The sequence below is a fragment of the Ophidiomyces ophidiicola genome (assembly GCF_022830035.1).
Source record: "Ophidiomyces ophidiicola strain CBS 122913 chromosome Unknown scaffold_4, whole genome shotgun sequence".
Lineage (NCBI taxonomy): Eukaryota > Fungi > Ascomycota > Eurotiomycetes > Onygenales > Onygenaceae > Ophidiomyces > Ophidiomyces ophidiicola.
This window is the reverse complement of record NW_026054644.1, coordinates 422,367-448,630: the sequence shown is the minus strand read 5'-3', so window position 1 is coordinate 448,630 and position 26,264 is coordinate 422,367. Positions and strand designations below refer to the sequence as shown.

Sequence of the window (26,264 nt, the reverse complement as noted above, 5' to 3'; positions counted from 1 at the left end):
AGGTTTCGGTGCTGCAGATAGCAAAAGGAAGAAGTAGCAACAGTTATCTTGGAGGCAGGCTGGTGTAGAGGAGCAAACGGGGATGGGTTGGCGTTTGATCCGTTGCAGGTTGTGGATGACGAACCAGAGGAGGAGCAGCTTCCGCTTCAGCCACAACCCGCTTGTGGGCACACCCCAGCAGCTTACGGGCACGCGCTACCTTGCGGTGAAGGGAAAGGCTGAGCAAAAGGTAGTGGCTTTAAGAAAGTAAACCCCTAGCTGTATTGCCAGCACAACTTCTCTATCAACAAGCCAACTGGACGCCTTCTCGTCCCCCATAGCTACCCACCCACATCGCTCTCTGGAGACCAAGGTGTCATTCGCAGGACTTGAACTGATCTGCGTCCTTGTACACGCCTTCCTAGTCTCCTTATATTTCCTTGGGGGTCCTGTTGCAATGGCACCCAGCCTCCCCTATCGTGACATCAATTTGCTTGTTTCTCCTCTCCACTATGCATTCAGATCAGCTTCTTCGACATCCGCCCCTACCCTAGTCGTTGATAGGCCGTCGGGCGACTTACGCTTAGACAATGTCTCTGTTCAGGGAGCAAAGCGAGTGTCTAGTATTGCTGGAATTTTGGGAATCATCAATCTGAAATTAGGTACTTTTCGCTCCTCGTAGCTAAAGACCCCGACTAAACTTTCCCAGACAAGTACATCATCATTATCACCAAAGCTCGTCCAATGGGAAGGCTACGGGGGCACATGATCTACAATGTTGTTTCTTCAGAATTCCTACCAGTTCGCGAACGACCGCTACACGATCCCGATGAAGACACTTACCTCTCCCTACTCAAACAATTCCTCCAAAATAGCCCGATATATTTCTCGTACTCTTTGGACATTACAAATAGCTTCCAACGTCAATCACAGAGTGATCCATCCGCGCCATTGTGGAAACGTGCTGACGACAGGTTTTTTTGGAATCGTTTCATTCAGACTGATCTGATAGATTTCCGGTCGGGGCTGACAGACGGCACCGGCATTCGTTATGGTCAACTCTCTGATGTCGATCCGTATATATTGCCCGTCATGTACGGCATGCTACGGATAACGCCCACTCAGGTCAAATCGACGCCTTTTACATTCGCATTGATAACCCGGCGCTCCAGGCACCGAGGAGGGACCAGGTATTTTTCCCGTGGGATTGATGAACGAGGTCACGTATCAAATTTTAATGAAACCGAACAAATTCTCATCTTGAATGACTCAAGCGGCGGATTTCCCGGGTTTTCTGGCGGAAATAGCATTGAAAACGGGAAAGCTGGTGGTACCAATTCCAAAGACCTGCAGGTCCTATCATTTGTCCAGACCCGTGGGAGTGTACCAGTGTACTGGTCGGAGGTAAACAATTTATTTTATGTTCCTCGGCTGCAAATCCGTGGAGTTGATACGGCTATTCCAGCGGCTCGCAATCACTTCTTGGAGCAGGTTCACATTTACGGGGAAAATTATCTTGTCAATCTAGTGAACCATAAAGGCCGAGAAGATAAAGTTAAGAGTGCTTATGAGCAATTGGTCCGCACCTTAGTCACATCCTCATCCGAAACAAGGGAAGAGGATTCTCTGACCACAGAGAAACTTCACACTGTTGAGTCATCCTCTCAAGCACAAGAACTGGATAAATTGCACTATGTGTATTTCGATTTTCACAACGAGACCAAAGGCCTTAAATGGCATCGAGCGGAACTTCTGCTAAACCAGCTAACGGATGGGCTGGTTAGAGGTCAATATTTTAGTGGTGTCGAGCCATTGGATGAGCCGTCCGGCCTTCTTGATGCTAGACTTTTGCAGTCTAGTGTCGTACGAACTAATTGTATGGACTGTTTGGATCGTACAAATGTCGTCCAGAGCATGTTAGGCCGCTGGACTGTGACGCGGCAGCTGGTTGACGCTGGTGTGTTGAAGTCGGGTGAATCCGCAAGTGACGATGTTGGGTTTGAGTCCATGTTCCGTAATGTCTGGGCAGATAATGCGGACGTGGTCTCCAAATCATATTCAGGAACAGGCGCTTTGAAGACCGATTTTACGCGTACTGGCCAAAGGACGAAAGCCGGCATTCTTCTCGATGGTAACAATTCGTTGACGAGGTATATTCGCAATAACTTCTACGACGGACCTAGACAAGATGCTTTTGACGTATTTCTAGGAACATATCTTCCTTCATCGTCATCAAGCAGCCGGCTTGTATTTGCTGACCGAAGGCCGATTATTATCCAGGCTATTCCTTATATTTTGGCAGCGAGCGCGTTTATGGTTCTCGTTGCTACTTTCAGCCGCAGGCTTCCTGATGCGGCGGCTTGGCCTATACGACTGTTTCTTATCATCTGGATGGTAGTAGGTGCTTGGTGCCTGCGCTTTATTTATACCCACGGCATGCTTTATGTAAGTTTTTACCGTCCTTTTCACGGTGCCTCAGGATCTGCTTGAAAGGAGCTAACCAGTGATGTCTTTCAGGTCAACTGGCCTAAACTGAACACACCTGCTGCTGCAACTGAGGGTTATCTAGATGCATTACATAGAGCGCACTCCGACAAAGTGGTTGGACGATTTGTGCCTGTTAGCCGCCATCAACGTGGCTTCAGTAACGTACGGCTTGGTCATATGGAGGAGGGCAAGAAAAGAATAGAATAGTATTGGAGATATGCTTTGTAAAACCTCGTTTGGTTCATTTTTATGTGTATCAATACATCTTCTCAGTTGCTTTTCCAAGGCAGCTTCGTGGAATGGGCTCAGTTTTATACCTGTATTTCTATAGGGGCCTTGATCGCATTCTTACATACCTTAGCATCACCATTATCTTAGATATTCTCGCCTATAAACATTGATTTAACTACTAGACTGGTTGCTATGGCCTCCCTTTGTTTGCTTGTGAGTGCGCGTGACCTTGCCAAGCACAGCTGTATTTTTGTGGATTTGAAGCTCAAGAACTCGAAATTTATATCCAGCTCCACTGTAAATCAGCCAGTTCTCAATTTCATTCTATCATTAGCTTCGCCAGGCCAAGTAACAGCACATACTTACATGGTAGACACAGTGCAACGATCATAGCCGCTATTACGACTTCGATGTTTGCATGGTGGAAGCCAAAGCTCTTCCGTGCAAGTAGCTATGTCCGATATCTCGCCAACGCCACTTCTACAATGGGGCGTACATACAATGTATGCCCTTCTATCACTCCTCAAGATGATGTTGAACATCTCTTGTTTTAGATCAGGGCTACATGAGCTGACCGTATTTTTTGGTTTTCTAGGATGCCATCGTAGCTTTGAATTCGTTGCAATCGAACTTCTCGATTGTCCAAGAGATCCAAAGGTCGGGCGGACGGATGAACAAACAAGCAATGGCTGAAATGGTAGATTGGTGTAAAAAAATTGGATATCAGGTGTGCGCTTCGCTGCAGCTCTGCTTTGGGCTACCTTCCCCTTGACGTGTTCCACTGATATGCCACCATGCGTACCCTCGCTATTATAGCCGTCAGATTTCAATAAATTGAATTTAATTCACATTGCTGGGACTAAAGGAAAAGGCTCGACTTGCGCTTTTATTTCATCTATTCTTTCCCAATATATATCCCCCAGCGACCTCTCCCGCTCAAAGCCAAAAATCAACAAGATTGGCCTCTACACCTCTCCCCACCTTCGATTTGTCCGCGAGCGGATACAGATTAACAATATTCCCCTTTCTGAAGAGCTGTTTGCTCAATATTTCTTTCAGATCTGGGATCGCTTGGAGGAGTATGCGTCTCAAAATGGAATAGACCCAGCTGATCCCTCCACAAAACCTATCTACTTCCGATACCTTACACTTATGGCATGGCATGTCTACTTGAACGAGGGAGTTGATGCTGCGATTATAGAGTGCGGTATTGGAGGGGAATACGATAGCACAAATATTCTGGATAAACCTATTGTTACAGGCATCACGAGCCTAGGAATTGATCATGTTGAGCTTTTAGGGGATACAATAGAAAAGATCGCCTGGCATAAAGCTGGAGTCATAAAGTCGGGGTCAATTACATATACGGCGCCTCAACCAGAAGCCGCCATGGACGTTTTAATCCAAAGAGGCGACGAAAAAGGAGTGAAGACTCAAGTTGCCGCCGGCCACCCTGAATTTCTACCCGGAAAACTTCAACTTGGCCTATCCGGTGACTTTCAATATAAAAATGCAGAATTGGCGGTTGCCATAAGCACGTCGTTTTTAAAGGCCCGGGGCATTCGAGATGTGCCATCGTATGCTAATCATGAACCTCTGACTCCACCCATTCTACATGGCTTGAAGACTGCTTATCTAGGCGGAAGGTGTGAAATTAAACAAGAGGAAAATGTTATATGGCATATTGACGGCGGTCATACGCCAGAAAGCATAGAAGCCACAGGTCTGTGGTTTTCATCACTGCCGTATACTAGGGACCATGACAAAACCCAAGTATTAATTTTTAACCAGCAAACCCGTGACAGCTCCACACTTGTCCACACGCTCCATGATATATTAGCTACCAGAAATTGTGTATTTACGCATGCTATATTCTGCACCAATGTCACATTCGAACGCGTTGGCTACCGCCCTGATCTCGTGAGCATAAACACCAACGCGGCAGCCGTCCAACAGTTGAGCGTACAAGAGAATTTGGCAAAAATATGGTCAAAACTGTCCCCGGATACAAAGGTTGTGGTGAAAAATACGGTTGAGGAAGCTGTCAAATATGTCCGGGATTTGCCCTGCTACCATGGTACTCACGACCAAGGCACCCGGAGCCGCATTTCGACGCTTGTGACAGGAAGCCTGCACCTTGTCGGTGGTCTCATTGAAGTACTGGAGGCCAAAGTCACTTAGGAATAGCGTCTCAAGGCTGGATGCCCGTCTAACTTCTAATCCTGCATACTCCAGACCCTGAATTTGTATACTCCGTACACATACATACACTTGTAACCACGGCCCAGCAATGATTTTTGCATTTAGACATTGGACTTAAACGACTCGTACAATGCAACTTTCTACTATTTGAACGAAATTAGGCCAAGCTTGGGTTCTCATCATTGTGTGTACTTGAGGAGACTTTTGTAGCTACATATTATAGTTGCATAGTTACATGTTAACTATACTGGACTATAATGAACCATGAACATTCCTTGGATGCACCACGATACACTGTATAGTGCCGTAGCATATCTAAAGAATCGAGATCATAGTGGTCGTAGAGGACTTAATGTTGCTACCGCATTTACATTTAACCGTCCTCCAAATCCTCCAAGCAAGCACTTGGTCGCGGGGTTACATGAACTAGTTAGTTAACTCTTCAGGTGGGGCCTGGAAAGTGATATAGGTGTTAAAGTCAATCTGGCTTGTTCGCCGCTGTCCCTTCCCACCAACATAGCTAGGAGCTCATGTCATAGTTAGCTGATGTTTTATTCTTACCCTGAAGCTACAGGAAATCTCGATATTCCCTTTTATTGCTACGGTGCTACCTCGAGCTCCCTGGGAACATCAGGTCGTAAAGCTCTGACATCTTACCGCGTTCGCCTCCCACCGTTCTCTATAACCTAGATCACCATCCATTCATAACTTCTTGGGCTTGAAGTGTTAACGAATTGAATGCGATGGACGGCTCTGCGAACACCAACGAGTCCCCCGATGTGCCGCAGCCTCCCCCTGCACCGGCCGATGCAAGTGATATGGAAGAGGGGAAACAACCTGCCAAGGGGAATACTGTATCAGAGGCGGCTGTTGGGTCTAGACTGACTGACAGTATGGCGCAAACCCTACTGGAAATGAACCCGGCATTGCGTGGTGAATTGGCGGGTTTGGATAAAGCGCAGGCCGCCGAAATCATGAGAACCATGGATGCGACGGAACTTCTTACTGGACTTTCCTTGACACAGAAGAATCAAAAGGATATGGCATCCTATAAGTTCTGGCAGACTCAGCCGGTTATCAGATTTGATGATAAGGGTGCCGTAGCTGATGGCGCCATTAAGAAAATCGACGTGGAACAAGTTCCAAAATCTCCGGATCCCTTACTTGACGGGTTTGAGTGGGTGACACTTGATTTGGACAACGAGGGCGAGCTGAAAGAATTCTATGAACTGCTATCAGACCATTATGTCGAGGATGGCAGTGCGATGTTCCGTTTCAACTACTCTCGGGACTTCTTAAACTGGTGAGTGAGTCCAATTCTTCCCTGTAGCAGGGCTGACGCGCAGTCCGCAGGGCACTTAAAGCCCCCGGATGGAAGAAAGAGTGGCACGTCGGCGTTAGGGCTTCTAAATCCCGCAAACTGGTAGCCACAATCTGTGGTGTCCCTGCCAATATTGTTGTGCGCGGCCAAACGCTCAAGGTCACGGAAATAAATTTCCTTTGCATTCACAAGAAGTTGCGATCAAAGAGACTTACCCCGGTTCTTATAAAAGAAATTACTCGTCGGTGCTATGTTGATGGTGTATTCCAGGCAATTTACACTGCTGGAATTATTCTGCCAACACCCGTCAGCTCGTGTCGGTATTATCACCGAGCCCTAGACTGGCTAAAGCTGTTTGAAGTTGGGTTCTCCGCGCTTCCTGCAGGATCAACGAAAGCGAGGCAGGTTACAAGAAACCATCTTCCAACCAAGACTGGAACGCCCGGCCTGCGACCCATGCAAAGTAAGGATATAGACTCAGTCCATGACCTTCTCAACCGCTATATGAAGCGATTCGACCTGGCGCAGTCGTTCAGTCGGGCAGAAATCGATCATTTATTCCTCCACAAGGATAACTCTGGAACAGAGCAGATCGTTTATGCATATGTTGTCGAAGAGGATGAAACGCATAAGATCACAGATTTTGTCTCCTTCTATTCACTAGAGTCAACGGTAATTCATAGTGAGAAACATAATACAATTCGGGCAGCATATATGTACTACTATGCCACAGAAGCGGCTTTTGCCGACCGGGAAAAAGGCCTGCGAGAAAGACTAGGGTTGATTGTAAATGACGCTCTGGTTCTTGCAAAGAAGGTATGTTTTTTAAATCGGACCACTGGCTCTATAACTGACAATGCTGGCCAAATAGGAGCATTTTGACGTATTTAACGCTTTGACTCTACATGACAACCCACTCTTCCTTGAGCAACTCAAATTTGGTCCAGGAGACGGACAACTCCACTACTACCTGTTCAACTATCGAACAGCCACCATTGCTGGGGGCGTGAATGAGAGAAATTTCCCTGATGAGAAAAAGCGAGGTGGTGTGGGCGTGGTTCTAGTTTGAGACCTTGAATGATCCTTGTCCGTTGTGCGTGGGCATATGACCCTGGTCTTGGAGTATGTACTACAACAGCAGCCGTGAAATTTCCTGCCGTCATGTTCCTTGCATGTTTGTGTTCTAATATTGTGGCACCATTATTTCAACCTTGTACTACTCCGTACTATTCATGTTAGCAGGCTGATTACTACTGCATAACTAGCCATGGACAAATTCCTTGTGTGTATACCAATACGAACAATGCATGCTTGTATCCATCCCTTCAGTCTATCGACGGCGTATGTATTACGGAGCATGTACTCCGCATACGCATGAGTTTAGGCAGTGTTGATTACATAATCAGCTGATGATGTCACGAGCCCAGACCACTTCTACCACAACGCACCGCGGAACCTTTAGTGTGCACCAAACCTACGGATCGACGCTGTTTTCCGAGGGTGGCCAGCTGGTGAATTTATAAATATACTCATTGCTGTATACCTGAGTGGCATAAATACCTCGAGTACTTCGTAAATATATGTCTACTGAAGCCTTCAGGGCATCTAAGTGCCTAGTTACATGTCCATCTTGCCGGAATGGGTACTGGTTCCTCAAAGACAGCGGTGAACAATGGCCCTTCTCCTGGTATGCTCTTGCATTCTAGTCATATCTGCCATACCTATCTTTCCGTTTCCATGAGAGACAAAATATCCCACTAACTCCGAGATGATTCCTCTAGGGGAGCTGAGCAAACTCCTTGCAAATCGATTTGCCGCAAAATGTTTCACGCCTCTTGAACTTACCCACTTCAAGGACAACTTTGACTCTCAGGCCCTCCATGAAAATGAGTTTTATTATTGGAACGAAGAAATTCTATCACGGTTTCTAGGCATACCTGATGGGGCGGGCGAAAAGGCGAGCCCAGATACAGATACTATACTGGATGCAGGCCCTGTTATTTTTCGCATGGTATCTTACTTGGGGGCATTTCCTTTTCAAAATACGATGGCGCCCAGTGTACTTACCTATGATGCCATTTTGAAAGTTGTCGTCTTACTAACTGAAAGATATGGTCGGGTGTTGAGAAGGGGGAAAGGAGACCGAGTTAAATTGCTGTTTGGGAGTTTGGCAGATGTAGGTCGTGTAGGAGCGAAATCGTTCGAAGATGCACAGAATTATAAAGACAATGGGTTGGTGAATGGGGACTTGAATAATACTCACAAGCATACTCCTGGCTTCGACATTGATGCCCCTGCGAATGATGAAGATGAGGACGACAACGACGATGATGATGATGATGACCTAGCATTAACCGCACTCGAATCCCTGGATGCAACTGAAGTGTTCAAATATGACCAACGCATTAATCGGAATGTATATAAGGCTCGGATTTCTGTGGGCACATTCCGCAGATTGCTTGCTCTGTTGCTGGTAATAGCACCTCTCCATCCGCTAGGAACAACGGCCTGTCTCATCACAAATCATAATGGTGAATCAATTGATACTCTCCAGGCACAGATAGACAGCATTCTCGCTGCGTTTGGCGATAATGTTAATGAGAACGGTATCAGTTATCGCACCTTCTCCGACATTATCACGAAATCTCTCCCATACCTCTTTGATCCTCTTACACCACTTTTTGAACACTTTCTATTCAGCAAAAATTTAGACCTTTCAAGAAAGAAGAAACCTACCCACACAGACGAAAACCAAGAGCAGCCTTCCTCGTCTTCACCTCTATATCCCCCCAATATGGAGCCTATCTTTCTTCCGGGCAATTTCGAACCGAGTATTATGAATCTTACGTTGCTTTCTCACATATCCTTTTTTCTTTCCACATCCTCACCAATTCCAAATCTCTTTCGCAATGCCACCCGTCTTCACCCTGTTTTTTCTTCCATTTTTCATGGTGAATCTCTCACGGCTTTTTCGCACCATGTTCTCACCTGGCAGGCCCCAAGCCTTCTAATTGTTAAAGGAGAAATAAGATCGTCAAATAACGATACTGTATTGCTCGGAGCCTATCTACCAGAACCTTGGAAGCAGTCAACACGTACGCCATCACGCCGCATATCTGGCTCTTCAGACGCCTGCGTATTTCCATGCCTTTTTCAACTTTTACCTACCCACACAGTTCTCCAAGCAAACCCCTTCTTTAAATCTCTCAAATCAAATATGCCAGTGGTATCATTCTCCACAAATTCCGGCATCGCACTAGGCTGCGTGATTCCCCCTACCTCACGTACATCACTAAATAATGAACTCCAACCTCGACCCTCCGGTGGAGGAAGTTTGATCATCGATCCTGCTCTCGAGAATGCAAAGTTCATTGTTTCTGAAGGCGTCAACAGGGACGGGGTATTTCTCTCTCCCAGCTATTCACATCCGTCCCCCTCTTCTCTATCCACCTCTGCAGCGTCTACCACGACGTGCATTTCTATCCACTCTATGGAAGTGTGGGGAATAGTGCCTTCGCAAGCAGATATATCCGCGGATTTGGACCCTGAAGCTTCAAAGGATGCTGTAGCCATGCAGCGAGCAATGTGGAATTTCGAGGCCAAAGAGGCAGAAAGAAGGCGCACAATACACTTGAAGGTTGGAGGGGGTGATAGTGAAGCGCAAAGCGGAAGAGCGCTGTTGGAAATGGCCGGGATCATTGGTGATGGCCACTACCACAGGCCACGAAAACAATAGATATAAACAGCTTACTTGAGGAATTTCACGGGTTTGTGGGTGGATATGATTCTGGATCTTGACGTAGGCGTTATTCCTGATTTTCTGTGATTATGCCAGATATTTGAGCCCTTATTAGGTAGGTAGATTTTGGAGAGGGGTTTTTTTACTAGGGTAAATAGGGCCTAGCCGGGTAGCTATGGATCAAAAAATTTTTGGTCATTCTAAATTTCATTGAATTTGTTGGAAATATGGTACAGTAAGAGCCTCCCTGATTAACAAGCCCTAGTGTTTCAGAGGTACCAACCCATTAGGAGGCTCGTAATAGTCCAGTATTTCATCTTCGCTCTCGTCAAAAACGGAGCTATCCCGCATTCTCTCATCTTCCGTGTTATCCTTGGCCATTCCGCCGCCTTCACTCTTACCTCTGCCTCTACATGCTGCCCCCGCTCGCCCTTTTGTATCTACAGCATCGTCGTCTTCAGTGCCGCTTTTGGTGAGCTTTTCACGCGGTAGTTTCATAGCAAGATAGCGAATAGGGGCTCGTGACATTCGGTCCATCACGCTGTTCATGTATCGTTGAACTTCTGGTAGAGGCTTAACGACTCGGGCAAGAGGTTCAAGGGTACGTGGGTTATTTGAGAGTATGCGCATTGTAATGGGCTGGTAATACTCCTTGTGCGGTGAGTTTTCATGTCTGTCCGTATGTGCCTGCGATGCGTCCTCGGTAGAGTTTTCAGTAGGTTCCATTTTCAGTGAAGTTTCTTGGAGAGCCGAGGGACGAGATGTTATATTAGAAGCAGTAGAGGCAGGAGCAGTCTTGGGCTTTTTTGTTTTTGTCTTCGCGGTAGTCGGCGGTATAGAATCCAGTGGCAATCCAGAAGCGTTTGCTTTTTTGATGACAAGAAAAGATGCAATCACTTGCGTGCCCGGTGGTATATAATCAATAATCATATTCTCAGGCAGGAGATATCTATCGCCGGGGGCGCTTAATCCAGGTCCAGGAGGGGTAACAAACTCAAAGACAACTGCTTTCACATCTGATTTTGTGGGCTGAAGGTATGGTCTGGGTTGGTGGACGTAAGAGTTAGGTGGGATTGGGGGCTGGAATTTGGATCGAATCGGCGGAGTGGAAATGGGTTGGGGCGGCAGTTGAGGCTGTGAAGGAGCAGAACGTTGAGGTTGGGAGTGAAAGGTAAATGGTTTTGGGGAAGGTTCTGCTGTATGGTGGGGAGTAGGTTGCTTTATTGAATGTTGTGGGGTGAATGCCGCATTGGCCTGTGAGGTATAAGTGTGGTTTTCTCGCTGGCTATGAAGCTGTCCCTGGCGATTCTTGCCTGCAATTATTGCATTGAGTTCATCGATGTGAGCCTGAAAGGCACGCAATTGCTCTTGACTCGCCTCGCTAGATGCTACCACGCGCATTAGAGCTTTTAATTCTGGGTCAATAGCCGCCCTCGTAGCTAGCATCTGTATAACCGGATCTGGATTGCTTTTGGGAGCTTGTGCAGAGGTATCTGGGGGTCGTAGTGGTGTGGAAGTTGACGGTTCACCATGCGAGGTGGGCGGCCGTGAAGAAGGTTGTGTTGGGGGGCCGGATGGTGTTGCCGACGGAGTCGTTTGCTGTCCTTGTCCACAATTCGCCTGCAGTGGTGGCAGGGGATGCTGAGACGGAGTAGCGGGTGTGTTCAGAGGGGTAGTTGAGGGATGCAGTGAGTTTGGAAGAGATGGCCGGGCTTGAGGAATTATCGGTTGGCGAGGTTGATATTGGTGGAAGTTGCTGGTGCCATTCGGCGCGGTATATTGGACATGAATCAAAGGTTTTTGAGGCAACGGGGCAGGACGATGCACCTGGGGGTGTGATTGCGGATTGCGCACAGTATAGAGCATGACATCGAAGCGATGAGGTTCAATTATGATCGTACACGGGCCCAACTTCGTCATTGATTCCTTCGGTGGGTTCGGGGGAGGCGGCTGGCCCTTTTTTCTTGAAGGCTTCGTCCAGTATTTCTCGAAAAGGCAATTGTGAAGCCATCTCGCCTGCGATCGATGTAGGGCAGCAGCAACGACGGCACTAGGGAGGGAACATACCTGATCAGGGCATGGAAACAAAAGGTAACGGTTATACGAGGAAGCTCACCTTTCTGCAAAGGACTGATAGTCGTTCAAGGACAGACCCGCTGGCTGTGGCTTATCTAAAGTTGGTAATAGAAACGCATCATTTATCTTCACCGGAAGAGTTTCCAATGGCTCTGACGTGCTCGGAGCTCGGGCAGGTGTCGCTGCTTTGGATTTTGCGGGTGTCGCATTGTTTCGTGTCTGGGGAGCAGCCTCGGACTTGCGCTTCTTGACCGCCGTCGAAGCTCGTGCGGAAAATCTCCGCTTCTCGACCATATTGACGCGTAGCTCGAGCCTGAGCCATCATAAGCTGTGATCGCGATCGCCGAAGTTTTTGATGTCGAAGACAAGAAGCTCGGCAGCCGCCTTGCCAAACCTGGTTAGACCGGCATTTCTATCAATGTAATATTACGCCGCGTTACCTACCACCTTATCGATAGAGGAATATTGTTATTCCTCCCGAACCGCGGCTGGACCAGTGGACGCATCTCCTGATTAGGCACACGGTCATCAAAAAGACGTTCAAGTTTCCACGCGCAGCCCAGCACAAAAGGTCAAAATCCATAGGTGCCTATTCATCTACCCATCGGCAGATTTCTTTGTATTTGCTCTTACTCACTTGTGTTATTTAGAGCTCGTTGCTATGGTAGAATTGGCCCCAATATTCAAGAAGGCCTACTGGTTCCTTGCATTCTGCGGCCTGGTCTATGTACTAGCCGTGTTTTCATTGACATATCCTGATGTTCAGCGAGCGTTGGTAGTGCTTATTCCATTTGGCTTTGTGACTACTGACCACGTATAGCGTACTTTATTCTAATGGAATTAATCCATCAAAATTCTACGACGTCAACGATGTTGAGAGTTTCGGATTTCTGAGTATTCTTAGTCTCTTATATCTTTATTGGTACCTTCATTGTCCTGACCAGATAAACAGAATCTCAGGTACAGCCGTTCAACGTTGTAACGCCTGACAATGCCACTTTGTATGCATGGCATGTCTTACCGCTCCATCTATACAAAGAGCACGAGAGTGAGCTGCTTGTCGGTGGGACTGGCGGTGTAGCCGAAGACTTTACCCGTACTGCTTCCTTTAAGCTCCTTGCGAATGATCCCAATGCAAGGGTCATTGTTAATCGTATGAATCCCTTGAAGCTTTCAGAAACCTCCCGCCTAACGAGTTTACAGTGCATGGAAACGCGGCAAATCTGGGCTCTGGCTATCGTCCTGGAGTCTATCGTAATTTTGTAGCGGCATCCACTCCCTCCAACCCCGTGCATGTTATCGCCTTTGACTATAGGGGGTTTGGAATATCCACAGGCACTCCCACTGAGGAAGGGTTGATTACTGATGCCTTATCCGTGGTCCGCTATCTAAACTCCCCACCCCTGTCGATACCTCTATCAAGGATTGCCGTTACTGGACAGAGTCTAGGCACAGCTGTTGCCGCGGGAGTGGCCGAGCGGCTTACTTTTGACGGTGCACCCTCTACTGAGACTCTAGCTGGGATTCTGCTCATCGCCCCATTCTCCAACATTGGCCAACTCCTAGAATCTTATTGCTTTATGGGAGTTCTTCCCCCACTTCTCTCACCATTACTGGGGTATCCTCAGTTCAAGCGTTATGTCCTAAATCACATTGTCGATTCGTGGGATACGGCGGCGCGCCTAGCTAGATTAACGGGCGTATCACCTAGATCAGATTCTGATGCGAAGCAGAATAATAAGAATATAAAAATTTCAATCTTACATGCTCACAATGACCCCGATATCCCCTGGCGCGAAGGTAAGCAGGCGTGGGAGGCTGCTATAGGAAGGGATAAAGCTAGACAATTAGGTATCATGTTGCAAGATTTACAGTCCAGTGACAATATAACGGAAGTTAAGATTTGGGAGAGGAGAGTTGGCTCTGGAACTAAGAGGGTCAAATGGGAAAAAGTGAAATATGGAGGTATGTTCTATTTGATATTTTCGCGTCCGGTTCGTATAGTATTAACTGAATATATCATAACAATTCTTTTGAGTAGGACACAACGAAATTGGAAATATGGGCCCAGCAGCCGTGGCTGTAATGGACCTTTTTGAAACGGTATGAATGACACTCTTGAAGTGTCTTGAATACACCTCTGTTGTAATTTTGGGCCTGTGTCATCAGTGGTACATAATTGCAATTTAGGTAAAAGATCTCAGCTTTTGGCATAATATATCTTAATTAAACACATGAAGAATTAATGTTTCATAATTGGAGAGTGTTCCGCAGCCAAAAAAAACACCCAAACGCCCCCTTTGCAGCAAACATCATAGACAATAGAAAATGAGGTCTGGGAGGGTTTTAATGGCAGGTCTATAGTAAATTCATGATTAGCTAAGAGGGAACCCAGAGCACAAATACACTGGGAGAGATCAAGTTGCAAGTGAAAATCAATAGTACCCTCTAGACGTCGCTGCATTATTTCACGGTCCTCGTTTTTGTCACCCAAAAGCGTTATGTGGTAGAATACATTGAATAAAGAGAAATATAAGGTGTATAGGCTTTTCAAGGTGCCTAGAAGAAATACCCACCATCATATGTAAGAAATTGTAGAACCTTTAAACACCGGGAGCCCGGACTGAGACTCAACACATGGGTAGGTCGCAGAAAAGTAACCATAACAAGTGTTCGCTTAATTTATTGGATAGAAAACGGAACAAGGTAGTATTATTTCTTGTGTCTGGAAGCCTGGGCCTTTTCATACTCGGCAATAAGTTGTTTCCTGCGAGTCACATAGTTATCAGCTTTCATGCTCCGTTTCTATCACCATAGGCATGGACTTACTGTAAATGGCCAGGGGCTTTTTCGTAATGACTGAACTCCATGGTATACTCTCCCTTACCCTGCGTAGCAGCTCGGAGATGAGTACTGAAACCGAACATAGCATTCAAGCTACAGTCGGCATAAATGGTGAATTCGTCCACACCAGTTTCCGTATCATTAATAATGGCATTACGCTTGTTCAACAACGAGATAACATCACCCTGGAATTCAGACGGTGCAGTGATAACGGTCTTCATCAGTGGCTCAAGTATCTGAGGTTGGCTGTCAACGAATGCCTTTCTGAACGCTTGTTGGGTAGCATTCTTAAAAGACATTTCAGACGAATCAGTCATGTGGGTAGCACCATCATTGATAACCATCCTAGTACCAAGGACTTTGTGGCCAATGAGTGGCCCCTTATCACAGGCCATTATAAAGCCCTTCTCACAAGCGAACAAGAATTTCTCCGAAATGCTGCCACCGGTAATTTGTTCCTCAAATTTGTTTCCTTCCAGATTGCCAGTGGGTTCCATCCATCCCACGACACGAGCAAATTCACCAGGTCCACCTGTTTGTTTCTTAAGTATGTGATCAAACCCGACACGGTTACCAATGGTTTCACGGTAGGCAACTTGGGGCTTTCCAGTTTCGCAGTCAACTTTATATTCGCGTCGCATACGTTCAACGTAGATATCTAAATGCAATTCGCCCATTCCAGAGATGATTGTTTCCTCGCTCTCCACGTCGAAATGAACACGGAATGTGGGATCCTCGCGCTGGAATCTGTTGATAGCCTTAGAGAAATTAGGAAGGTCCTTGGAGTTTTTGGGTTTTATGGAAAGCGAAATAACAGGCTCTGGAACAAACATAGACGACATGGTATATTTCAATTTACCATCCGTGAATGTATCCCCTGAGGCGCAGTCTACACCAAACACAGCGCAAATTTCACCGGCGCCAATCTCGGACACTTCCTCCATCTCATTTGAATGCATTCGAACGATGCGAGGAACCTTTATCTTTTTGTTGTTTCGAGCGTTGAACACGTTGGACCCTTTGCGGAGGGTTCCCTGGTAGACACGAATGTAGGTGAGCTGACCAAAATTACTTTCCTCTAATTTGAATGCCAGGCCAACGAATGGCAGGGAGTTATAGGGAACGAGTTTAACCGAAGCTTCTTCACGTTTTTGGTCAAGGGCGAGATTCTCAACCTCAGCAGGATTTGGTAAGTAGTCACAGACACCATCAAGCATTGGTTGCACCCCCTGGTCTGCTAAGGCAGATCCCATGAAGACAGGTGTGAACTTAAGGTTTATCGTTGCTCGTCGAATTGCACCTTTGATCTGCTCAGCTGTGGGTTCCCTTTCTTCCAAGAAGATCTCTGCCATTTCATCGTCTACGTCGGCCAGGGTTTCGATCAACATTTTCCTCCTCTTCTCGGCGACACTGCGCACTTCAGCAGGAATTTCATCTTTCTCAACGACGGTTTCTCCTCTTGGACCTTCACAATATATTGCTTTCATTCGAATAATATCTACAACCCCCTTAAAATCGTCTTCAAGACCAATAGGCACTTGAACTGCTGCAGCATGCATTTTTAGCTTTTGATTGATTTGGTCAATCGCCTTGAAGGGATTCGATCCCATTCTGTCCATTTTGTTGATAAAAGTAATTCTGGGTACGTTGTATCGTCTCATCTGTCGGTCCACCGTAATAGTCTGAGACTGGACACCAGACACAGCGCACAGAATTAAGACAGCACCATCTAAAACACGCAGCGCTCTCTCGACTTCAATGGTAAAGTCGATATGCCCCGGGGTATCGATTAAATTGATATGGTATGTTTCCTCTTGCCCGTTTTCTTTCTTGATCCAATCACAAAACGTTGCTGCGGATTGGATGGTGATGCCCTTCTCACGCTCAAGGTCCATGGAGTCCATCTTTGCCCCAACGGCGTCACGTCCCCGAACCTCATGTATTGCTTGGATGCGACCGGTATAGAAAAGAACTCGTTCTGTTGATGTAGTTTTACCACTGTCTATATGAGCCTGGAAAAAAAGTCTCAGCTCTGACGGCGTTGATAATCAAAACCTTCATATAGAAAGATTCACGCACCGCTATACCGATATTCCGCATTTTGGATATTCTGGCCGCTTCCACTGGGTCCATGTTTTCGATGATCGACTCTTGCGATAGCATTTCCGGCTCGGCGGCGGCCTGCTCAAAACTGAAATTGACAAAATTTAGCACCTGGACGTGAGCAAGCAACTTTTGAGCGAAATAAAAAACACTTACACTGCAGCGGCGGCAGACGCACTTCTTGTCGGTACCCATCTTCTGCAGAGCGGTAATCGGGATGCCGGTGTACATCGCATTTGACCGGCCGAAAAAGGCGTTTGGGTGCAAAGGAAACGTCCAAAATGGCGGCAAGCGCTTTGCCGCAGAGGAGCGGGAGGGCGAATACTTGCCCGCATTAGAGTATGGGCCCTCATATTCAGTGATTATTCTCGTCAAACCCTACAGGACCCCAAACCACCTCTTCGTCGGTAGAGAGCCGTTTTAAACAAATATTTTTTAGGCTTTACCATGGCCCCAAGTCGCCGACTAGTACAGAGTAGCTAGAAGTCTTGGCACGGGCCCCGGGCAGTTAGTAGTATTACCTAATCTTTAGACTGGATCAACTTTGGACCGAGCCAACTAGACGCATTTCGACATTCAGGAGAATGATGGGGCTAAAATTTGCTCTACTGACAGCAGGTGTTCATGGTTGTCCTTTGAAATAAGTATACCATCTCCGCTGTCAAAACTTTTCACTCGCTAGATATAATAATCACGGTATGAGGCGGCCAGGAAGCCGTCTCATTTTATGACTCGTTCGCGTGTACCAGCTCTACTCACTGGTTGGTGATCAGAACGTGTGTGGAACAAACAGAGACTAATATTCCTAATAAGGTGGGCCACCTTTCAAGCCGAGTGGCAGGCCCGATAGAAAGGTGCCAATACCAAGAAAAAGTGAGTATCGACTACTTCGTCCCCAATGGCTCAACACAGCTCGAAAGCTCAGCATTACTATGTCTTACCTACATAATTAGAAAGCTATTTTAGGTAATATGAAACCGCGACTTTCTGGTCTTTCTTCTGATTTTTACCGTTTTCCACACCTCTATCACTGCTCCAATGCATTCCATGCAAGTACAAAAATGTTTTCTTCTGGGACATACAAATCTGTGAGCTTGCTCATACAAAGAAGCGACGGAAATGGTGAGAATTTACTGAAATATTTTCTGGCTATACTCTTCATATTTTCAGCGTAGTGGTTTCCGCTAGCGAGGAAGACTTTTATCGTTACACCACCAAGCGCTGGCTGTAAGTCAATCAGACCTTTTGGTGGTTTTGGTATATCTTATTGGAAAAGGGCAAATGAAGCATTTGAAGCTGCTCAAAGATACCGAAAATTCAACATTCAGAGGCTTGTTGATGTTGCGGCTCGCTCAGATCGTACGAAGCTGAAGAAGTGTCAGTACGATGCCTAAATGATATGCAAATATGCCCTGCTAAAACCACCCATCAGGCGTAAGTGTTATGAAATACAGAGAGGGCCAATTCAATAAAACATTTCTTATTATATTTGACAATGGGTCTGAAGTTGTCGCGAAACTACCAAATCCAAATTCGGGCCCGAAAGTGCTCACAATTGCTAGTGAGGTCGCAACTATGGACTACGTATGCTCTTCTTCCGGTATTTTATTCCGCCTGACCTCTTGTACTGATATCTTCAGGCTCGAGATATTTTAGGGCTGAGAGTTCCTCGGGTGTTGGACTGGAGCTCTGACCCAAATAACCAAGTTGGATGTGAATATATAATCATGGAAAAGGTCGAAGGAACAGCCCTTGGTGATGTTTGGTACAACCTTTCCGACAAATCCAAACAGAAAATTATTCGACAAGTTGTGGATATAGAAGCGAAGTTCGCCGCTTTTTCCTTTCCTAGTCATGGCTGCCTTTACTACACACGGGATCTTCCAGCAAAATATCACTATAACAATCAATTCTCTCTCCCGGGTGATGATTCGAAGAGATTTTGCATTGGTCCAGTGGTGGATCGACAACTTTGGTCGGATGGCCGTTCAGAGATGAAGCTAGGACGTGGGCCTTGTAGGTAACATCACCTCTAAAATTTGGTGATTCTTTTCTAATTTACTAAGGGCGTCGCTTATCCGATTTTGCATTGGCAATGGGGGAGAATGAGCGGGCGTGGACTGAAAAGTACGTTACGCCCCGAATGAACTACTTCAGAAGCTACACGGACCAGGAAACCCCCCAGGAATATATCAAGCTTATTGAGAAATATATGCGGGTTGCCGCCCAATTGATAAGAACCGAAGCCGACACTGCCAATCTCTTACAGCCAATACTTTGGCACTGTGATCTTCATCTCAACAATATTTACATCGATGTTGATATGGAGAATATTTCTGGAATTATTGATTGGCAAGGCTCAAGCATTGCTCCCTTGTGTATACAAGCGAAATTCCCTCGAATGATTGAGCACCCTAGTCCGGTGCCGCTTGGAGGGATGATGCCCGAAAAGCCTGATGATGACGGGTCACTATCCAAAGCTGAATACCTGAGGTTGTTTAAATTATATAAGAGCGCCTTTGCTCATAAATATTACGAAGTCACAACAGCGACAAGAAACCCTAGCCATTACGCTGCGATTTGCCATAATCAAAGCGGCAAGCTCCCTATAATTGAACCACTTATGGTAATAGCTGGGTGTTGGTCCGCAAGGGAGGTTTTCAGATTCAGGGCGTCCCTAATGAACGTCGTGGATCGATGGGGAGAACTATATCCTAGCATTAATTGCCCAATATCTTTCACAGAAGAAGAAAGGAGGATTCATGATGAAGAGCTAGGGAATCGCGATCATGTTGAACGAGTCATGGAAGAATATCAGAAACTGGGTATTTTGCCCTTGGATGGAACAGTGGATCCAGAAGACTACGATGCTGTGCGGAAGAGAAGTGAAGAGCAGAAGAAACTCTTGCTCTCAGTGGCAGAGGATGATGAGAAAGCCTGGATTGAGAAAGTATGGCCCTATCAAGATCGCCCTAAAGAAGCATAGAGTATCAGTATAGTATCTCAACTGTGGGTCGTGTACCATGTTTTTCCAATATATAACTGGGGTATCTTTGAGTTTTAGCCTAGAACTTTGCAATGTTGGTCCCCATACTCCGTATAGAGTACAGAATGGCGGCATTAAAGCCGCGCCGCTCATACAGCACATTGTGACACTTTCTCTGCCAATTCGAACATTGAAAAATCTCAAGCTTAGCTTATGATAACGCATATGGAAAAGCTAGTGCTTCTACAACGTACGTGTGCAAACATTCTCGACATCTTACCACATAAAGGTATAAGGGAAACAGTTGATCAGTTTGACTCTTTCTAAGGTCGCAACTTCGAATTGGCCTTAACTATGGCTGGTGGATTTATGTGAGCCGGAGGGCCTGACCTAGCATGAATCCCATATAGGTTTCAATCTGATGCAACTTGAACCTAGCACATGTTTCGATCGTCCAATTTGGTTAGCAGATAGAAGTTGTCGACTAATTAGAGAAGCATAAACTTAAGCTTTCTGACTCTACATACCACTGGCAGACATGGGTAGGCTAAACTTCCATGAGCCGCATTGTTGAGACACAAGCGTCACGCACGCACCCATGCGGTGGTTTTACTACACACTTGGGGGAGCAATGGACTATAATTTGTGGAGGATATCTTGTCTTTGTGAAACATCTATAAGAAGAGGCTGAATATCTCGCTTTTTTTTTAGCTGAAGATGGATGTTTACAACATCTCTTGAGATCTGGAGTATTTGAGATATGAAGTATTATCACCGAGAAGTGCGATTCGACATTTTAATTTACTAATTTACAAATATCCTGCAAAACAGACATGGCCAAAGGTAGCAAGGGAGGGCGTTAATAACAAACACTATGTCAGTGAAAGATATCAATAAATGTACCTTCACTCAAAATATCAATCATTTCCCTTGCCGTTGTTTGTGTTTCGGGTTTTTCGAACTAATGACATAGAGAGGGATTAGCTCATAGTAAGTGGATGGCTACTTGGCTCAGCTATTTGATAAATTACATACCAAATAATGTAAACACGGCTTTTTCTTCTCACAGGCTGCATGTCAAACAATTGAAGTTAGTAGTGTTAATTGGGTCGAGAAGTAAAAAGGTCTCCGTGAACCGTTCACCGTTGACCAAAGGCGGTCCAGAGCAAAATTCTTAGGTGTGGAAGATGTATGAAACGCACCTTGCATCCGTCACACAGCCTTTTCACTGATGAACGAGTCTTCATTCCCCGCACTTGCCCGAACACCTTTTGGCTTCTACCCACGGATCCGACACTGTTATCTATGCGAGTCGTTAACCTCGAAGGCGCGCTCCATACTCTGCTGGATAGTCTAGCGAAGCGCCAAACGGTTGTTGAAAAAGTCGGTCTGGATATTCTAGCCGCAAAAGAGGTCGTAGATTTTCGAAGAAAGAGGGCCGGGCGCGCGGTGAGGAGTGATTGAAGAGGGCGGATCATAGCGCAGGTTAAGTTGTAAGTGATACCTCAACGAGAATGGCTGCCTTTGCGAATATAGAATGAAGAATAGTGCCGACCTGACGCGGCCGAATAGCACGAATAGCTAGAGCAAGAGGAGCCTTTGAATGTCTCGAAGTAACTAACAGAGGATTCGAAAAGCGTTGGAGCGCAGTTTCGGAGATATGCCAAGACCGTGAACATGTGGAAAGATCTCTTAACCTTATTAACTAGATTGGCTTCGGAAAAGGGGTTGGCTACAACTTTAGGGGCCCGGTTAATAGTTAATTTGGTTCTCTGTCTTACATAATCGCCAGGCTCTTTTGAGTTTTAACAGAGAACTCATCGATTCAATTCAAGCAATTTCAGACAATTCATTCTTCACTAAAAATTCTCCAGTCAATATGAACCTTTCAAAAGACATAATTATTTCATGATGAAGCATACGGAGTAGCTACATTGGAGTCGCTTTGCAAACAAAGTTTCAGACTACAGTCCCTCTTTACACCAACTACTCAGTAGCGATTATTATTAAAGATATATAGTCTTCCAACTCCAGGCTGATAGCTAGGTCATAGTGGAGGTCATAACCATTCACGGTAGGCTCCACCCCGCCAAATCCGTGCTAATAAAAGACTGGCTACCGATTTCGTAAAAACTTTTTATATACTGGTGATTCAGTGCACTCCTTAAACGGATAACCAAGGTCCTGAAGAAATGCCTCTACTTCTTCTTTCTCCGTCGGTGGACATTGGATCGCGGCAAGGATGTTAGCAACGTCCCCACCATAGTTTCTATAGTGAAAGAGCGTGATGGTCTGATGGGGTCGAATTGTGGTCAGAAATCTGGCTAGAGCTCTCGGACGTTCTGGAAACTCGAACATAAAGATCCGTTCATTGGCAATATCACTTCGACCGCCAACCAAGTACCTGATGTGTGTTTTTGCAAGCTCGTCGTCACTCATGTCAGACACGGTCATCCCTGCTTTTTCAATCTCTGTTTTTAAGACTGCGAGATCGACGACACCAGTAGATGCAGATAGTGATATACCCATGAAGACATCGGCAGAGTCTGGTGCCGCATATCGATAGCTGAACTCCGTAATGTCATGCGGCATAAGAACTTCAACTAATCTTGCGAACGCGCCGGGTCTCTCTGGTATGGTGACGCTGAGCAGTGCCTCCTTCTTCTCACCCAACGCTGCTCGTTCTGCTACAAACCGTAGCCTATCGAAGTTCATATTCGCGCCGGAGGCGACGGCAATAAGCTCGCGATTAGGATTAGATGATGGATACTTGGCAACATATTTCTTGAGGCCAGCCACAGCAAGCGCTCCAGCTGGTTCCACGACGGAGCGGGTGTCTTCAAAAATATCTTTGATTGCCGCGCAGGTCTCGTCGGTAGTGACTAAAATGACTTCGTCTACTACTTCTCGAGCTAGTCGAAATGTTTCCTCTCCCACAATTTTGACGGCTGCACCATCAGCAAATAGACCAACCTCCTTGAGCGTAATCCGGCGGCCACTCTCCAAAGATTGTGTCATGGCATTTGCGTCACAGGTTTCGACGCCAATGACTTTGACGTGGGGCGCAATGCGCTTAATGTACACACCGATACCAGCAATCAAGCCGCCTCCACCGATGCAACAGAAAACTGCTTCCAGGTTATGTAGATTTGCTTGGCGTAGTAACTCCATGCCGCAGGTTCCTTGCCCAGCAATCACATAAGGATCGTCGAATGGGGGAATGTTCGTAAGGCCATGTACTTTTGCCAACCTATGCGCCTCTTCCTTTGCCGCATCAAAGTCAGGTCCGTGGAGAACAACATTTCCTCCAAGTCTAGACACATTCTTGTGTTTGATGGCTGGGGTACATGACGGCATGACAATGGTGGCAGGGACTTTGAGTTTCCTGGCAGAATACGCTACTCCTTGCGCATGGTTCCCTGCTCAATGCTCTTGTTAGCCAGAGAACAAGGTCCCTGGATAGGAAAGCACATCCTACCAGCCGAGCAGGCAATAACTCCTTTCCATCGACGTTCATCACTCAAGTGAGCCATCTTGTTGTATGCTCCGCGGAGTTTGAAACTGAAGACCGGCAGGAGGTCCTCCCGCTTCAGAAATATTTTGCATTCTAAACGATTGCTTAGGTTTACAGCATGTGTGAGAGGCGTTTCCGTAATTACTTCGTAGACTCGAGAGGTCAGAATGAGCCGCAGGTACTATAACTGATCAGCAACCAATGTTTTCAATCACTCCAAAGATTCGGGGACAGAGCACGTCTGGATAGCCATTAGGTAGGAGAAAATTCTCAGGAATATCCCAATCGGAGCGAGAAATGTTTCTCTCGGAGGGAGGAGTCGGGTTGGCGGTGTACTCAGTTAGCGAGAGGCCACTGAGGGGAGGGGTACTGGGTCTAGAATGCCCGTTGGGCGTCACAAAACCAGCCATTATTTTTCAATGCAAAGCGGTATGGCCATAGATGAAACTTGTTCAGTTCATGACGACAGCCTAGGAGCAGCCAGACGTAGACTGTTAACTATAGATCTGGCGAAGGTGGTGTCGCGGTCGACGCGGTGGGCAGTGGTGACTGCAAAAGCTCCGATCGCGCACTGACTCGATAACTAGTTAGTCAGCTGGTTCAGCCAATGGATAGAAGCTGATTGCTGACTGATAAAAGCTAACGGGCATCACGTCATTGTACTCCGTATGTAGCTACTCCATATCGTTGGACCTGAATACCACAAAAGTATCACAGTTTCATGCGAATAGCGAGGGGATGGCCGTTTGCAAGTTCCCAGTTCCCAGTTCCCCAAGTGGGTGGTTCACAGGTGATTTAAGCGGTAATGACTAATTCCAGACACTGTTGTATCGATGTGCAATTGAATTGATGCGAACTGTTTTCAGGTACGGAGTAGGTAACCTACCTGAGGACCTGGGAACCCTAGAATTCCGGGGGTAGTTGGCTACAGTACTTCATATGGAAATTTTCTCGCCATAATTATTGCCCCGCTACTGCCGGAGTTGAGTCGAAAAAAAAGTTATGATCGACGCAGGGTTCGAACCTGCGATTTTCCGCGATACTGTTTGTAAGCTAGTTTGGGTGTTAGAGCAGACGGCAACAGTGGGGTGCGGGGTAACATACGCGGACGCCTTAACCACTGGGCCAGTCGATCGATATTGACGGACTAATTGTTCAAACAACTTTATCAGTTGCACAGATCACTTTGTTAGCTAGTGTTAGTTACCCAAGCAGTCCAGACAACAGACTTCAAATTCGAGCTATTATTGTTTTATGTCCTTAATACAACAGTTTTGGTTGTTTCACAAATTTCATTTAAGGAGGAAAGCCAAAGCCATCGTACTTTCGATAATCGTAATCAGAAGGTTGCAAGCCAGGGGTGGGAATACCGAGGTCACACCCGAGCATTCTCAAAAAAGCTCTTTTTGAAAGAATTCTGGTACTTGCGTTTTACGATCTCCACTACAAATATTGAGTGATATAGAAATTACTTCACAACATTTAAAGATCTCCGGAGTATAGAATGTTCCACTTTGCAAATTGCATACCGTCCAAGGTCGCACTTATACTACCCACCTCTATGTCTTTCATTAGAGCAGGCAATATAGATTGAAAATCTGGAAAATGGCGGATCACAGATGTGCAACTACTCTCAGACGTCAAGTCTTCGACCACAGTCGCCACGGATTCTGAACTCAAGCGACGGCGGAGAGCGGACTTCATCCGGGCTATTTGCTTATGCGTATATTCGCCCGATACAGGCACCTATGGGATGAAAGCCTCGACCTGTTGACTAAGTACCACAACTTTATGCACAGAGATAGCACAGAGACATGTTCTTGAGGTCGCTCCAGCCTAGCCCGTTCTAGGAACCTTTGTATATGGGAATACCTGTCTAAGTTACACAAAGGGTCAAGTCTGCACAATCCTAGATAAGAAGTGCCAAACCCCATTTTAATGTCGTTTTTGAATCTTGCCCCCTTCTTCCAGTCTCCCTCAACGAAATATACGCACATCGAATTCATCGCATTGACATGTTTCGCCAGGACCAACGAGGCACCCAGACTCTGAGTCTTGATGTAAATGGGTTTTATTTGGTACTATCAGACTGTGATAGGGTCTACAAGTTTCACTGGGGTCTCTATCTGGCAAAAGCTCCACAATACGGTGTCGTATATCACATAATCAGCGATTCAAACGGCAAGTTAATCCTTGAAACTGGACCCGTTGAAAATCCGTTTACTTTCTCTCACATTATTCTTGCCATCAAACTGGCAGACATGGACCCGGCTCTCCACGAAGCCCTTGCCGATCGACTTGCGGAGGTCCCGGTAGCTTATTCTACTCGCTTTCGTGAGAACATTACATGTCGAGTTTGGGTAAAAGAGGCCCTCTTTTTGTTGGATGACCAGGGCTATATCAAGCTTATTCGAGAAGTTATTGCACTGGAGAGAGAAGCAATAGGGGCAGCAATCGTTCAAAAGATCGGAGGAACCCGATTAATTTTGAAAAGCGCCGCCGTCCAGGTTTAATAATACCATACAGCCTAAATCAACTTGCAGGCCGGCATTGACTAGTATAACTGACACCATGGGTCTTTACTTCGACAGTACGTTTCATATACCGGTACAATTATGATCGCCTTCGCATGGATCAGTACATGTTGTGATGATAGCCGGTTTCTATTCTTAAATAATCGAAATTGGGTTGATTTGCAGTTTCCGATATTGTACCCCGAAAACAGGGGCCCTGCGAATCAAAGATGAGTCGAGTAGTTGAGAGCGGTGCTCATGTATGGCTG

General features: G+C 46.2%; 9 protein-coding genes and 1 non-coding gene across 10 annotated transcripts; 6 read left to right on the top strand and 4 right to left on the bottom strand.

Moving 5' to 3' along the window:
* Positions 1 to 436: 436 nt before the first annotated feature.
* Positions 437 to 4,878, top strand: SAC1 (Phosphoinositide phosphatase sac1; the record flags this gene model as incomplete). Its single annotated transcript, XM_049250668.1, has 5 exons — positions 437 to 641; positions 689 to 2,424; positions 2,497 to 2,628; positions 3,293 to 3,424; positions 3,514 to 4,878. The coding sequence occupies 5 exons, from the start codon at positions 437 to 439 to the stop codon at positions 4,876 to 4,878; spliced, it is 3,570 nt and encodes a 1,189-aa protein (XP_049110252.1).
* A 764-nt stretch (positions 4,879 to 5,642) lies between these two features.
* NMT1 (glycylpeptide N-tetradecanoyltransferase) lies at positions 5,643 to 7,289 on the top strand (the record flags this gene model as incomplete). Its single annotated transcript, XM_049250667.1, has 3 exons — positions 5,643 to 6,202; positions 6,253 to 7,036; positions 7,092 to 7,289. The coding sequence occupies 3 exons, from the start codon at positions 5,643 to 5,645 to the stop codon at positions 7,287 to 7,289; spliced, it is 1,542 nt and encodes a 513-aa protein (XP_049110251.1).
* A 699-nt stretch (positions 7,290 to 7,988) lies between these two features.
* On the top strand, positions 7,989 to 9,956 carry RTC5 (Restriction of telomere capping protein 5; the record flags this gene model as incomplete). Its single annotated transcript, XM_049250666.1, has 1 exon — positions 7,989 to 9,956. One exon carries the CDS (start codon positions 7,989 to 7,991, stop codon positions 9,954 to 9,956), a length of 1,968 nt encoding a protein of 655 aa, XP_049110250.1.
* A 264-nt stretch (positions 9,957 to 10,220) lies between these two features.
* LOZ57_001578 (uncharacterized protein) lies at positions 10,221 to 12,329 on the bottom strand (the record flags this gene model as incomplete). The annotated part of the gene is made up of 2 exons (XM_049250665.1): positions 10,221 to 12,009; positions 12,076 to 12,329. 2 exons carry the CDS (start codon positions 12,327 to 12,329, stop codon positions 10,221 to 10,223), a joined length of 2,043 nt encoding a protein of 680 aa, XP_049110249.1.
* A 367-nt stretch (positions 12,330 to 12,696) lies between these two features.
* On the top strand, positions 12,697 to 14,144 carry LOZ57_001577 (uncharacterized protein; the record flags this gene model as incomplete). Its single annotated transcript, XM_049250664.1, has 5 exons — positions 12,697 to 12,806; positions 12,856 to 12,929; positions 12,988 to 13,188; positions 13,239 to 14,000; positions 14,077 to 14,144. The coding sequence occupies 5 exons, from the start codon at positions 12,697 to 12,699 to the stop codon at positions 14,142 to 14,144; spliced, it is 1,215 nt and encodes a 404-aa protein (XP_049110248.1).
* Positions 14,145 to 14,747: 603 nt separating this feature from the next.
* MEF1 (Elongation factor G, mitochondrial) lies at positions 14,748 to 17,177 on the bottom strand (the record flags this gene model as incomplete). Its single annotated transcript, XM_049250663.1, has 4 exons — positions 14,748 to 14,802; positions 14,865 to 16,891; positions 16,959 to 17,070; positions 17,161 to 17,177. 4 exons carry the CDS (start codon positions 17,175 to 17,177, stop codon positions 14,748 to 14,750), a joined length of 2,211 nt encoding a protein of 736 aa, XP_049110247.1.
* An 866-nt stretch (positions 17,178 to 18,043) lies between these two features.
* Positions 18,044 to 19,968, top strand: LOZ57_001575 (uncharacterized protein; the record flags this gene model as incomplete). Its single annotated transcript, XM_049250662.1, has 6 exons — positions 18,044 to 18,104; positions 18,158 to 18,209; positions 18,259 to 18,359; positions 18,415 to 18,566; positions 18,623 to 18,998; positions 19,049 to 19,968. The coding sequence occupies 6 exons, from the start codon at positions 18,044 to 18,046 to the stop codon at positions 19,966 to 19,968; spliced, it is 1,662 nt and encodes a 553-aa protein (XP_049110246.1).
* A 2,115-nt stretch (positions 19,969 to 22,083) lies between these two features.
* Positions 22,084 to 23,892, bottom strand: ILV1 (threonine deaminase; the record flags this gene model as incomplete). The annotated part of the gene is made up of 3 exons (XM_049250661.1): positions 22,084 to 23,387; positions 23,447 to 23,663; positions 23,722 to 23,892. The coding sequence occupies 3 exons, from the start codon at positions 23,890 to 23,892 to the stop codon at positions 22,084 to 22,086; spliced, it is 1,692 nt and encodes a 563-aa protein (XP_049110245.1).
* Positions 23,893 to 24,485: 593 nt separating this feature from the next.
* On the bottom strand, positions 24,486 to 24,617 carry LOZ57_001573. The gene has a single exon. It is a non-coding gene; the product is annotated as a tRNA-His (tRNA).
* Positions 24,618 to 25,497: 880 nt separating this feature from the next.
* LOZ57_001572 (uncharacterized protein) lies at positions 25,498 to 25,995 on the top strand (the record flags this gene model as incomplete). The annotated part of the gene is made up of 1 exon (XM_049250660.1): positions 25,498 to 25,995. The coding sequence occupies one exon, from the start codon at positions 25,498 to 25,500 to the stop codon at positions 25,993 to 25,995; it is 498 nt and encodes a 165-aa protein (XP_049110244.1).
* Positions 25,996 to 26,264: the final 269 nt, after the last annotated feature.